At 41.1% G+C, this 13,686-nt stretch overlaps 1 protein-coding gene across 1 annotated transcript in view; it reads left to right on the top strand.

Annotated features, from left to right (window-relative positions):
• The window catches only part of LOC106533560 (AT-rich interactive domain-containing protein 1B), a gene marked incomplete at its 5' end in the record, with an annotated part of 68,850 nt that overhangs the window by 18,395 nt on the left and 36,769 nt on the right, over positions 1-13,686 (top strand). The window contains 1 exon segment of the mRNA XM_014029914.1: positions 6,130-6,231. Coding sequence (XP_013885368.1) covers positions 6,130-6,231 — 102 coding nt within the window.

Below are 13,686 nucleotides of genomic sequence, written 5' to 3'. Positions count from 1 at the left end.
GTGAAGCTCTTTTCAGATTAAAAATACCTTTGAGGAAATGTATTTTCAGATGCCAAGTAAACTGCATCACCCCACCCCCCCCACCCAGCGAGCGCACTCAAATGGGCGAGACAGAAGCGGAAGGTGGTTCTTAAAGAGACAGAGGCCAATTTCAAGGTATTTAGAAGAGGAAGTGAGGAGAAGATAAGTTTATTTTCTATTTAAACATAAAAACAGCATTTTAACAACTAAAGGGGACATAGATACTTTATTGTGGTATAGTATTTAAATGTATGCCTGAGTAACACATAATATTGCCCCTTTAATACAAATCAAGTAGACAACTTGGTGTTCCTCTGATACTGTATGTGACAACAATTCTGACTTTTCCATGCAAAATTAAATTAAGAGAGTTGTAGTTTCTGTAAGGCACATCTGTTACTCCCAGTTAGAAACAGAAAGATTAGGTCTGATGCCAGTCAAAGTCAACCTGACTCAACCTCTGGGTATTTTGTTCTGGTTGTTTTCTGTTTGTCAGGCGGTGGCATCGAACGCTCGCTTCCTGTCATGTCAGTTGAACCGCTTTTTTGTTCCAAGACATACAATTCAAAAAGGCAAAGCTTCACCTGGCTTTCTGTTAGAACATGGAGTGGTAAAGTTTGGACCYCAAACGGCTGTTGAACGAGGCGTCAAACAAGAGAGCACGGAACGGGTTCAGCCACGGTTACAGTTGGATTTATCACTGCAACTTGTTTTGTTTGARCTTTTCTGATGTAAATGGAGGAAAACACACAAACGTATCACAGCTGACTTAAAAGCTGAACGATGCAAAGCATGTTCGCTCAACTTTCAAACCAGTCCGTGTGCAACAGCGACACATTTGTGCCTCCTGAACATTGCACGCTACCTGACTGACTCCTGCTCCTGCGCGGCTCGATTGAGGTGGTGCAATATTGATTTACTTCTGCATAAAACCTCTCCGGCTTTATATATTACACCACATTCAGCAGCCATCTATTCAATCAAATCTAATATTACACTGCCTTTCCACACAGCTGTCTAATAGCATTTAACTCACAGTTTGATTCCTGCTTTCCCCCATGTACTTCAAACGCTTTCCTTCAATATCCTTCATTCGCTTCTACTATGCCAAGATGAAGTCTTTTCAAAAGCGTAGAGGATGAATGAGTGTCCCCGTGTGTGTGTGTGCGTGTGTGCGGGTGTGTGTGTGAAGACAGGATTAGCTGTGGCCTTAGGCTTAAGGTATGGAGTGGAGTGTATTTTAGAGGCTTCTAAATTAGCTGGGAAATGGGATTTTGAGACAATGGACTGTAAAAAACTCAAATGAAAGGATGCACTCGCAGCACTCCTTCATTTGCTTCTGATGTTCTTTTGCTCTCACTTTAGGTTTTTTTTTCATTAGTTTCCTTCTTTGCTCATTTGCAAGTCTTACCAGCTTTTATTATTTTTTTCTCCCTCCTCCGTTCCTTTTGCTCCTCAGCCCCCACCTCGTACTTCTGCGTTTATAATACGTTACACTTTTCTGCTGTAAGAAGGTGAGCGTAGACGGTGACGTGAAGTCAGCCTCACGTTGACACACGCTAAACCAAAGTCTCCCAGAGAGCAACGTGCACACACAAACACACACACACACACCAGAGATGCATGCCTGTGTAAACCTTGAACTTGAGTCAGCACCATCTCCGTCTCGTGGAGCTGAAAGTGTCCACAAATGTGCCCACTCATCAGACAACCAGCACGTCTTTTTCATCTCCCTCCCTCCCATTTTTGTCTTTATTCAACTGTGGAGGTGTATTTGTCTCTGGGCCGAGGTTTCTGCTTCAACCCCAACACATCCGACCAGGTAATAAAAAGCTCCCATTTGGCACGCATCCAGTCCCCCGGAGCACACAAACACACAGCTCGCTTAGAGGCTTGATTAGTAAACTAACAGAGCTTTTTTTAAATAAACCTTTGCTTCCATGTTATGGTTTCTGTTGTTAGGAGTCTCTCTGCACTGTGATGCTGTGTGATGCTGTAATTGAACCACATCCAGTTGTTCCAGGGGTTCCCTTCACTTTCAGATGGGGTTTAAGAGGGTCTTTGATCCTTTATTTTTTAAAGTTATTAAACTAAGAGAGCTGTTGAGGCATGATTAACACTTCACGTTGTTTTTTTATTGTTTTTTTTTTTTTTTTGGGCCACAGTTTTCATTGTCCTCACTGTGTTTATTTTTTGAAGTGGAAATTGTGTTTTTCCTGACGTCTAAATAAGATTAAGATCTCCTTAACAAGTGAGACCTAAGAACTAATTGCCTACAAACTGTATTAAAAGCCAACATTATCATCTAGTTACACAAAGCTGTTTTCCTCAGATACACTAAAATGAATCAAGCCTGCAGGCAAGAATACAGTTATTGTTTTTTTTTTGTACACATTTACAGTAATCAAAGTTGGTATTGTTGACACATACAGTTTTATTTGAGCTTATTAGAATTTTAATTGCATACTCAATGGTATATTTGAAGGAATAATCTTTTAAATAAGGTATCATTTAACAGAAACAGTTGATTTTACTGAATTAAGCAGCTTTTTAATAAAAAAAATACAATACAATACTGTTGCAAGTCTTGTGTGATGATCGGAAAAATATATTACTGGCATCCAGAGCATAAATACATTAGAAATCAACAGAATAATATTTATTCTGGTGTATTTTAGAGGCTTATGTTATGAAAACCAGATGAATTTTAAGTTTAATTATGGAGTATTGGATAGGGGTAGGATATGTTTTACTTCTTCCTACCCCTTTTCAGACATGTTTATGGGATTTATGTGTTTTGTGTGAGTGTATGTACTGTACAGTATATAAGTATGCATACAGAGACAGGTGTGTGTACATTGGGTGTATATTTTATGGGTTTGTTTATTTTGTGTATATTCATTTAAAATAGTTTCACTTACTGATATAAATTTATTTTACAAGGGGTTCAAATTGTTTAAAAAAATGTGTGGATATCCTCACGCACCGGTCATGCCAAAGCACGACCGGTGCCAGAGCTTGGTCCACATTGCCGGTAGTAAGTCGGACTCGTTTCTGGTGAGAGTTGGACTCCACCAAAGTTGCCCTTTGTCACCGATTCTGTTCATAACTTTTATGGACAGAATTTCTAGGCGCAGCCAAGGTGTTGAGGGGATCCTTTTTGGTGACCTTAGGATCACATCTCTGCTTTTTGTGGATGATGTGGTCCTATTGGCTTCATCAGATTGTGATTTTCAGCTCTCACTGGAGCGGTTCACAGCCAAGTGTGAAGTGGCCAGGATGAGGATCAGTGCCTCCAAATCTGAGACCATGGTCTTGAGCCACAAAAGGGTAGGATGCCTACTTCGGGTCGGGGAGGAGTTCRTGCCTCAAGTGAAGGAGTTTAAGTATCTCGGTAAGCATTCACGAATGAGGGAAGAATGGAGCYGGAGATTGACAGGTGGATTGGTGCTGCGTCTGCAGTGATGTGGGCGTTGTACCGGTCTGTCGTGGTGAACCGGTTTACCGGTCGATATACGTTCCTACCCTCATCTATGGTCATGAGCTTTGAGTAGTGACCGAAAGAATAAGATCGTGGATACAAGTGGCTGAAATTAGTTTCCTTTGCTGGGTGTCTGGGCTCTCACTTAGAGATAGGGTGAGAAGCTCAATCATCCGGTAGGGACTCAGAGTAGAGCCGCTGCTCCTCCACGTCGAGAGGAGCCAGTTGAGGTGGCTCATCTGYTTAGGATGCCTCCTGGACTCCTCCCTGGTGAGGTGTTCTGGGCACGTCCCACTGGGAGGAGGCCCAGAGGAAGACCCAGGACACACTGGCGGGACTAAGTTTCTCGGCTGGCCTGAGAACGCCTTGGGATTCCCCTGGATGAGCTGGTCCAAGTGGCTGGGGAGAGGGAGGTCTGGGTCTCTCTGTTTAGGCTGCTGCSCCCGRGACCCGATTCTGGATAAGCAGAAGAAAACGAACAGATGGACGGATTTGTAGGTAATATATATATAGATATAGATACAGTATATAGATTCAAACTAGTGTTAACCTTGACATGCTTTATATAATGAATTTGACATGTCTGGAATCAATCAATCAATCAATCAATCAATCAATCAATCAGCTAATCAATTGTAGTCCTTGCGATTCTTTCTGCAGTGCTGAAAACTGCATATTGATTTTGCAATAAGGACATATTATTGATGTATTGTCATACTCCTGAATGTAATCAGCATTTTCAACATATTTTTCTTGCAAATTGCTAAAATTTGGGAACGTGCTTGTTTTTGCATTATTTCCTTGCTCTATCCAAAGATGATAAAGGAATTTTATTTGTTTGTTTGTAATTTTGGATGTTGCAGAGGTGTCATTTTCTCAATCTTTTAGCCAGAACAATAAAATAGTATGGACTTTACAGACATAAGATTTGGTCTAAAAGTAATTTTTTTAAATTTCCATCATTCTTTTGAAGTAGAAGTTAGAAAGGTGGACTCCACTTRTGCAAAGCTAAATATGCGTCATTGAGTTTCTTTGGTGTTGCTTTGRTCCATATCAGCTTTCCTGAAACMTTAAKTATAAAAAAMAAAGCAGGGCGATGTACTGATACTTTAAACTGATTTGGGGAAAATGACAAACTTTTTTCAAGCTGAATGATAAACAGCTCAAAGATTGTACACAAGCTATTAACTATAAGATGTGACTTAATGGGGATGTTTAGCATCATTGCCCTTTTATGATCATTGCAATAAAAGCATGGATACACCATCTTTATATTGTGTGCATATTATATATCATTATATCATGTACATTATGGCTTTACATTAATGGAGTTTGCAAAACGTGTCCATATTCTGAAGAAATGAACTCTTCAGATGTACTGATCATTTCGACATCATTCATACCCTGAATCCACAAATGGTTTTACAGTTAATAATAGATCAGTTTTCACATAATACATCTCCTGCTGTGAGGGATTATCTCTCGCTATAAAATGATATCACCTAGCTGACAGGAATATTGCCCACCTGCTACAGTATAATCACGCAGCAGATAAGAAATCAAACTGTGGGGAGAGGTGGATTTTAAAAGTGAAAAAAAAAACTCAAGACACTGTGTGTGTGTGTGTGTGTGTGACAAATATTTGTGTGTGTTCATGTTGTGTCTGGTTTTGTGTGCAAGCACTTGCGTGTGATCTCTCGCCGCGACTCGCTGATCAGTTATCACTAATCCCTCCACTCAGAGCTCTTTAACAAGTTGCCATTGTGCTGCCGACGCTTTACATGATGGAGGAACGACCTTCATGGTGAATGAAAAGAAGAGGCAGAGGGAGAGGAGAGAGAGAGAGATACAGAGGGAGGGAGACAGAGAGGGCAACACCTCCGACAATGGAGAGAAAATTGGTTTACACTAGATAGGCTTGTGATTACAGAGGGAAAGAAAATGACTTAGATTGAACAATAGGACTGAGTGCGCGTCTTGATGTGGGTTTATGTGTGAGTGTGTATGTTTGCAGGATTAGTGGGTGGGATTTAGCAGAAATGAATTGGTGGGTATGGTGCGCTGATAGTTTGGATGGTTTTTCAGTGTGTGATTCTTCATGCAGCGTGTCTTTTTGTGTTGGGACTCCATCGAACTGGAAATGTCGACGTCRATCACAGGCCTGCAAAGCCCAAACCTGATCTCACTGTCCAATCAGTTCCCTCATCTCTTTAACACTCTTGGGTGCTGTCAAAGACGTTTAATCTGAAGCTAACAGAAAAAGACACTTGGCAAAGCTGATGTAAAAAAGGATGACTAAACTTTCTAATTGTTTGTATTTGTTGTGTGTATATTCATCAGCGAGGGTCATTGTCTGCGGAGCCATAAAATAATTGTTCTCAGCCTGTTTGTGTTGCAATTTAACTGCTTTGAAGCATGTTTTTCTACAAGATTTATCTTTCTTTTTATCTGTCATTATAATACAGACAATCTCTTTTGCTATTTTTTCCTTTTTGGATTCCGTCTTCCCCAAACAGTCACCAATCTGAATCACAACTAAGTCATACATGTGTTTAAAAATGAGTGAAAACAAGCTTTTATATCCCTTTTGTGTTTTCTTCTGTGTGTGTGTGTGCGCGCCTTGTGAGGAGGCCCAGCAGGAAAGCTACAATATCAGAGGACCAGCTCCGGGGAATTCTGGGAAAACCAGTGAGGATGGTGCACCCCATGACCGCCCCTCCAGTCTGCCGGTGAGAAACTGTCTGTTGTCACCACAACCGTTTCTGCATCACATACCTTCCTAACCACTCTTTACTTGTTGGAGACTTCACACAACACGTCACCAAACCACCACTAAGAAGTTTCCCTCAAAAACACGACACATAATGTTGTTCAATCTGACTGTGCAATGTTGAGCTTTAAGCTCTTTTGTCAAATCAGAATCCTTTGCTGACCCCGTGACCCGCTTCTTTGTCTGACCTCTCATGGGATTTGACTGCTCTTTTCAGAGCTTACATCTGCGCTCTGACTGGTCTCGACGCCGACGGCAGAAAGGCCACGCGCGCCGTCCCGTGGTCCGAGCGCCGTGCATGCGCTCACACGTACACCCACATGCTCAGAGAAGCATATGCATCAGGACAGACATTCCCCCTCCGCACAGGCGCAGAAACCCACACGCTGCAGCCTCTTAGAATTTGGGCGAGCTGAAAAAAAGAAAAACCATTAAACAGCTTGACTGGAGGAGTAATTGAGAGGAGTTGGTGTGACCAGGCTGATCTACAGTATGAGGGTTGCTCTGGCTTTTTTTTTTTTTTTTTTTTGGCTGCACTAATCATCGTTTCTCTCCCAACAGCTTCTCAGCACTTTCAAAAATAGAATAAATAGACGTTTGCAAATGGTCACAAATATTGGCTCTGCCTGAAGTGCGTGCAGTTTAATTTACTAGATACTTTGGAAAACAGCCCCAGGAGTGAGGGGGGAATAAGCTGCAAAAAGATAAAAAATAAAATAAAATAAAKAATAAAAGCTAAATTAAATGCTTGAACTCCAACTAAATTATAAAATCTACTGGTGCTTCTAAAGTCGGCTTGTTTTACTGATGGGTGACTTTTATTTGTTTCAAATAAACGCAGACTTATCTGTCATTTATCAAGGGATTCCTGTTACTCCTACTCTTTCTTGTCTTTGCCTTTCTAACATACTAAATAGTATGTCWTCTGCTTTATCTTTTTTTTCCTTTCATTTTCATTCTCCCACACTCTTTAGCCCCTCTCCCCTCTCCCACCCGGCCTTTCCATCTAAAGTAGCGTCATGAAAGCTCTCTCCCCTCTCCTGATGCTATAATGAGAAATGGCCTTGATGTATCAGTGTGTAAATCCATAGCGAGAGAACAAAACAAGACGAGGAGAGGAGCCACTGCAGTCGCGTGGGGGCCGATCTATTAGAACCAGCACCACTATCACCCCATATTTCCTCATCGCTTTAATCCTAGCATTTTTTTTTCTTTAACCCCTTGGGTTCTCTGTGTGTTTTCACATCCCATCCAGAGGCTCAGCGAGATCCTAATCGGCAACAAGTTTTGATGAGACACATAGAGATAGAGATGGATAGATAGAAGGGGAAGGAGCGAGGGAGAGAAATTGCTCGGCATTTGCAGAGCTTTTCCAGCAAGCTGTCACGGTGGAGATGTAACCGATTTCTTTTTCTGTTTTTTTTTCCTCCTTCCTTCTTTCTTTTTCTCACTCTCTTGCCGGCGTTTGATGTCAGATCTAAAGCTGCTGTCATCTTTTCTCCCTTCTCTTTCTGTCAGGGGCGAGGGAGAGCGGGTCGGCGAAGTGTCATGTTTTTGTTTTGGGATGCGTCTGCCGTGTGATGTGGCGGGAGTTTTTGAAGGCAGACCAAAGGAAAAACTGCTTTAGTGACTTATCACAACCGAGAGTCACAGTGTCCTCTCAGTCTTTTAAAATCTAATCTGTTGGAGATACAAAACGACTCCAGCACATTTAATATATGTAGCTAAGTTTAAAGGGGACATATCATGCAAAARCCTCTTTTTCAGCCATTAAATACATTTTGTTGAGAACTTGGAGTCTCTAGGAGTGCAGAAAAGTTGAATTTAGTTTCTCCAGGTGCTGCGTAGATATCTTTATATTCTGTTTCTGTTTGTCATATTTTTTAAACTCGTTCAGTTTTCTCTATTTTCTGACATTTTCTGAACTGTTACATCAAATTATTTGTGACAGAATTGCCAGAAAAGGTCTGGACTTACCAACTAGAATTTGGTGGTCTTCATTCTCCTCTGGCTCTGGGTCAGACTCTGGCTCCAACATAAGTCTGGATGGACAAGTCTTCTGTTGTTMACATCTTTTAATTCATTTGTAAATGAAAAGTTTCTGTGCAGCTATATAGTCGTAAACCCCTCTATCAAGCTAGAATAGACCGCTCTGAAAGCTGGAGGGGTGGGATTTAAAGCACCATGAGTTTAAAGAGACAGCCTCAAAACGAGTTGATCTGAGACACACCTCAAAAAAGGGGAGGGGCTTGTGGAGTTACAGTAAGGAGGAATTCAGACCAAAGCATTGCAGTTCCACTTTATAGATCCAATAAATGATTTAAATGTGAAAAAGAAGGATTTAAAAGCATATCTCCCCTTTAATATCCAAGTTTTAAGTGAAAAGTGTTTTCTTTCAGTGTGTATTTTTAAAAGAAATTGCCATCTTTGGTCAATTTTTCTGTTTTACTGATTTCCAAGAAGAACTGTTGGTGTTTTCAGCTTGTTCAGATAATAGTTGGGCTTGCTGGATCAGATCCCCCCCAATCTTCAAATCAAGAAAAAAAAAAGAAAGAGAAAAAGCCAGTTAAGTTTTGTTCCCCAAGCCGTAAACCTGCTGCCAACTGTTCTTGTTTGATTGTATGTGGACATTATTAGAAATACAATTTAGTTTTCCCAGTCAAAGGTCTTAACTTTGAACAGAATTGTATTTGATCTTTTTTTTCCCCCTCTCGTGTTATACATCAGAAATCACTGCTTAGATTGCACAGGGACTTGATGGAATCATGCTTTTCTCGGTTGAGTGGTGCCATTTTCAAAAATTGCTCTGATTTCCCCAGGATGTGTGCAATTGCGGGTCAATAAAAGTAACATGTTGGTTTGCTGGCATTGTGTTTGAGCTAGACTGCGTGATTGGCACCGGCTGCCATGTCACCTGCTGCCTTGTTATTTCCAGCTGTGTGTGGCAGTGATTATTTTTATGTCCAGGAATAAATACAAGTAAAAGATCAGATTTTTTTCTTTCGTCTCTCTACATCAGTCTTTTTTTTGTATCTTTTGCTATTAGCTGCTAGGCCAAGACCGGTCCCTTCAGAACCACAGTGAGGTGAGGACCTAAGGTTTACAGACACCCCCCCTTTTCACTTCCTCCTCAACCCATTGCCACCCCGTTCCAGTCACTACATGTTCCCAGCTCTCCTGCATTCCCCTGACAGCCTGCCAAGCTGCTGCACAGCCTCCCATCCTCTGGGACATGGCAGAGGATGGCCAGCCATGTGGAAAGACAGAGTGAGATCAGGGGGGGCTGAGAGTGTGAGGTGAAGAAGTGGGGGTAGAGAAGGGGGCGTGAAGCGCTGAAGTGAAACGTGGTTATCTTTTTGTCACTTGTTCAGGGTGAAGGATGTTGAATTTGGGCTGTGAGGTTCCAGCAGTGGTGTGTTATTCACACTGGTACGTCTGCACTCACACTCGCACTCTGACAAAACCCACTTGTATGCCTTCCGATGCTCATTTGCCCCTCCTTGACTTATTTTCCATCAGTACAAAAAAGGAAAAATTCGGGAACATTATCTCTTGTCTCTTCCGTCATGCCTTTCCACCTTAACCGCCTCTGTTTTTTTCCGAGTGTGAGGTCATAAATGATTGACAGGGCGCAGCTGGGGAGGCCTGCAGCCGCACACACAGCTCCGTGTGAGCACAAACGCCCATTCAGCCCTTACTTTGATGCACATGCTGTCCTCTGCGAGCTGTTTCACACATTGTGTGTGTGTGTGTGTGTGTGTGCTCTGTCAGAGCACGTCAGTCAGCCTGCCTATACAGTCTGTGCTCTCACTCTGCCTCTTCCCACTGCTGTGTTTTATTTTAGAGTCCCCAGGCAGGCAGACAGGGCCAGCAGGCAGCGCAGAGTAATGTCATCCAGCAGGGTTAGATTCAGCCTCTATTTGAGCTCACACGAGGAAAAAGAGGAAAGGAAGCGTATGGYGAGTTAAAAGATGTGATAAAGATGAAGAAGGAAATGCTCAGACAACTGATGAGAGCTTGCATTATTGTTGCTTTTATTGATTTTGTGCTGTGTTGCAATGTCACCCTTTCCGATATTTTTCCTCYTATTCATGCACTGAATGCTTAATTAGCGATATGCAGAGGCTATGAAGTGAGAGAAYGAGGCAGGGGGACCCAGAGACGAGCCCCCCCAGACCCTGCTACCTATTCTTAGAACAGAGCAGCACTAAAGGCCACAGCAGCTCTCTGCCATAGCTGCCATAGGACGACTAATCCGAAGCCAGTTTTACACTCCGAGGTACACAGGACGGTCATGGTCATGCTAGCCATAAACCTGTAGCCCTAATGTGCATAGGAGTGTCACTGCYTGATGGAAGATCTAACACAAACTGCTCCACAGGACTTCACAATCCACTTTATGGTTTGAGTTTGGTGTCACACTTTGACCTTTTATGACACTGCAGCCACTCTCCTTATATACACTAAAGCCACCGATKGTTTATTTATAATTTATTTTAAATTAGCCTGTTCTCTATGACATTTTAAATTAGCACTGATTCTATTTTGTCGAAGTTTGTGAAAGTCTTCGGACCAAAAATGAGCAAAACCAGCAAAGTTTTCAGTTATTTTTTAACCATTATTTGTTCTTGTCACAGATCTATGAGTCGTTCAAACGTATAAAGACACCTTTAGCACAAAAAATGAACCAGTGGCAAAAAACATATTTTTCATTGTATATTTAAAATACTTTTTCCCCATTTCTTTGGTTGCATGTCAGAAAAATCCTAGTTTGACGGGCATGAAAGTACTTTTACATCGACATGATTCTAAAAGAGCTACTTTGCTGAAAATGTGGCTGAACTTCACTTAACGTGTGCATTTTTTCTTTCTTTTTTTTTCAAAAATAAGTTCTAGAAACTGGGCAAAAAAGAAGAACCAGACTTACAACGTAGAACTAAATTAGATAAATTAGACCTGAAAATAAATGTATTGAAAAAGAATAAACTTTTCAGTTAAACTAAACATTGGACCTGAGAGATCACCTTGTTGATAAGATGCCAAAAATCACAATCAAAAATTAGTTTCTGCTTATATTTAAAACATAATTTTTGTTCTMTTTCGAGTTTAAGATTATTTTTATGTCTGTATTACGCTCAACTCATAGTTAGGTATCTTATCAAGTAAAAACCAAGTCTGAAAACAGTCAGGCATGACAAATAAACTGAAAATAAATATAAAAAGACTTTTTTTAAAGAAAAACATGAAACATTTTCCATCAAGACCACATTTTAAAATACCAGAAAAGCTATCTTCTTTGTGAAATAACTGCTGAGAAGTGAAATYTGAGTGAAGACTGCACATAATCTGTGTTTTCACCTCTGCACTGACTCAGATTTTATGACACAGCAAATCTGAGGAAGTCTGGCTTCACAGAAAATGCAGACGGGATATTTTACCACTTGTATGCTGACCTGCTTTCGTTTGCTCCTCATCAATCATTTAGCGCGCACACGGTTTCATGTACATGCATAGTTTTTGATGCTCAAGAGACMGGAACATGTTTTTTCTTCTCTTTTCTTTTTTTATCATTTGTTCCTATACAGCTTAAAAACATAGAAGTACAAGAAGTCAAATTGATCTGTAGGGAGAAACTCTTTCATCTTTACAAACCTTTTTTTTTACTCAAAAAGTTCAGCAGTGATGAAATCTGAGTCAAAATGTTTCATAGACATGTTTGCTCTCAGAAATTAAATATCTTTGTTGTAGCTTCAAGCTCAGTGAGGGCCTATAGTGACTAATTTGTTGAGCTTTATATTTGTCTTTTCTTTTGAATAGGTGTTCTGAACTGTAATTTCATTGTGCTTTGTACAATGACCATAAAGGTTTATTCAATTCAATTCAACTAACGTAATTATTCAAGTATAATATGTAAAATTAAATCCATAAAATCATCCATAAAGTTGGGGGGGGTGGGGTAGTACTATACTCGGGATAAATATTTTTACTTATGTATTTTAACTGAAAGATCGGCTTCATTCACAAAATTATTGAGTCCGGAAATGAGACTGCGTCGTAAAATCAGTTGAAACGAGCTTACCCCTGACGCTCCTCCATGCTTCAGAGCGAGATAATAACAGATCCAAGCAGGTGACATGATGTGGAAAAAAAAGGGGGTGGGAGTATTCCTGCACCTTAGTAATGATAGCGAACTAATGACATTAGCATGTGACTGGGCCGCTCCTCGAACAACAACAGACATGTTCGTCTGTATTGGCTGCCATCTACCGGTGTTCTGAAAAAGTTTGTATCCCTGAAAAAAGTTTCCCCACCAGAGGAGGCGCTCGCGAGTAGGAAGTAATCTGCTTTTCCCCCTCAAGATGGCCCAAATCTCATGTGAAGTCTCTGACTTTTGTCTTGGCAGATCCTGGTGGACTATGTGTAAAATGCCAGAATTCATATGATGCTGCTACAGCTGATATACTGTATATTTGTTGTCAAAATACCTTTTGTACATTTGTTGCTAAAATAAAATGAACAGTCCAATGATCATTTTACTGATACGTATAAAGACTGCAAAGGCTGAAAAATCTTGAAGTCTGTATGAAATTGGAGGTAGTTTGAGGTTTAAATTTTTTATGCTTTTTAAGCTCAAAAAAGGTGGGATCGTATTATACATGAGATCGTATTATACACGAATAAATACTGTAAATATTTTAAAGGATACATATAATGTTCTTTCCACCATTAACAATGAAGACCAGCTTAAAGCAAACTGGTAACACACGGCTGGGCAGCAGAGGTACACAAACAGGAGGAGAGAAGTTCCTCAACTGCAGAGGAGGCCCTGTTCATAACCAACCACCCTTGACAGACTGGTTGAACAAAGCCCTGCACAGCAGAGCAAAGGGCCGACAGTAAACCTGCGTGTGTTTTTGCACGCGCTCTGTTCAAGCGATGCCTTTACACACACACACACACACACACACACCTATCATCATACTCACACATGCGAGCGACCCTAGTGTGTCGGGCTGCGTGATTTGAGAGCGAGCGAGGAAATGGAGAGGGATGAAATTGGTTAAGAAAACACCCGTCTTGTTTCACTGGCGCCTCTCCACCAAGCTCTCTCGTACGGACGAGGAGAAACACAGGGAGAGATAAGGGAGGAGGAGGGAGGGAGGCAAGCAAAAAGTGACCCTACAAGGAGAGAAACATTCCTTTTCTGCATCCCCCTTTTTTAATCCTTTGCCCATCAGTTTCCCTCCCATAGTTTGTCTTTTGTCAAAGCTTTTCTTTTTTTTTTTTAGCAGATTAAAAGACTAGTTCAAATTCAGGACAAAAGTGGACAGAGGAGAAGCAGATTTTTGCTGTTAGATTCCATCAGCACAGCTGCACACACACACACACACACACACACACACACACACACACA

Source organism: Austrofundulus limnaeus, unplaced genomic scaffold, assembly GCF_001266775.1.
Source record: "Austrofundulus limnaeus strain Quisiro unplaced genomic scaffold, Austrofundulus_limnaeus-1.0 Scaffold972, whole genome shotgun sequence".
Taxonomy (NCBI): Eukaryota; Metazoa; Chordata; class Actinopteri; order Cyprinodontiformes; family Rivulidae; genus Austrofundulus; species Austrofundulus limnaeus.
The sequence above is the reverse complement of the archived record's forward strand: the minus strand, read 5'-3'. Positions and strand labels throughout refer to the sequence as shown.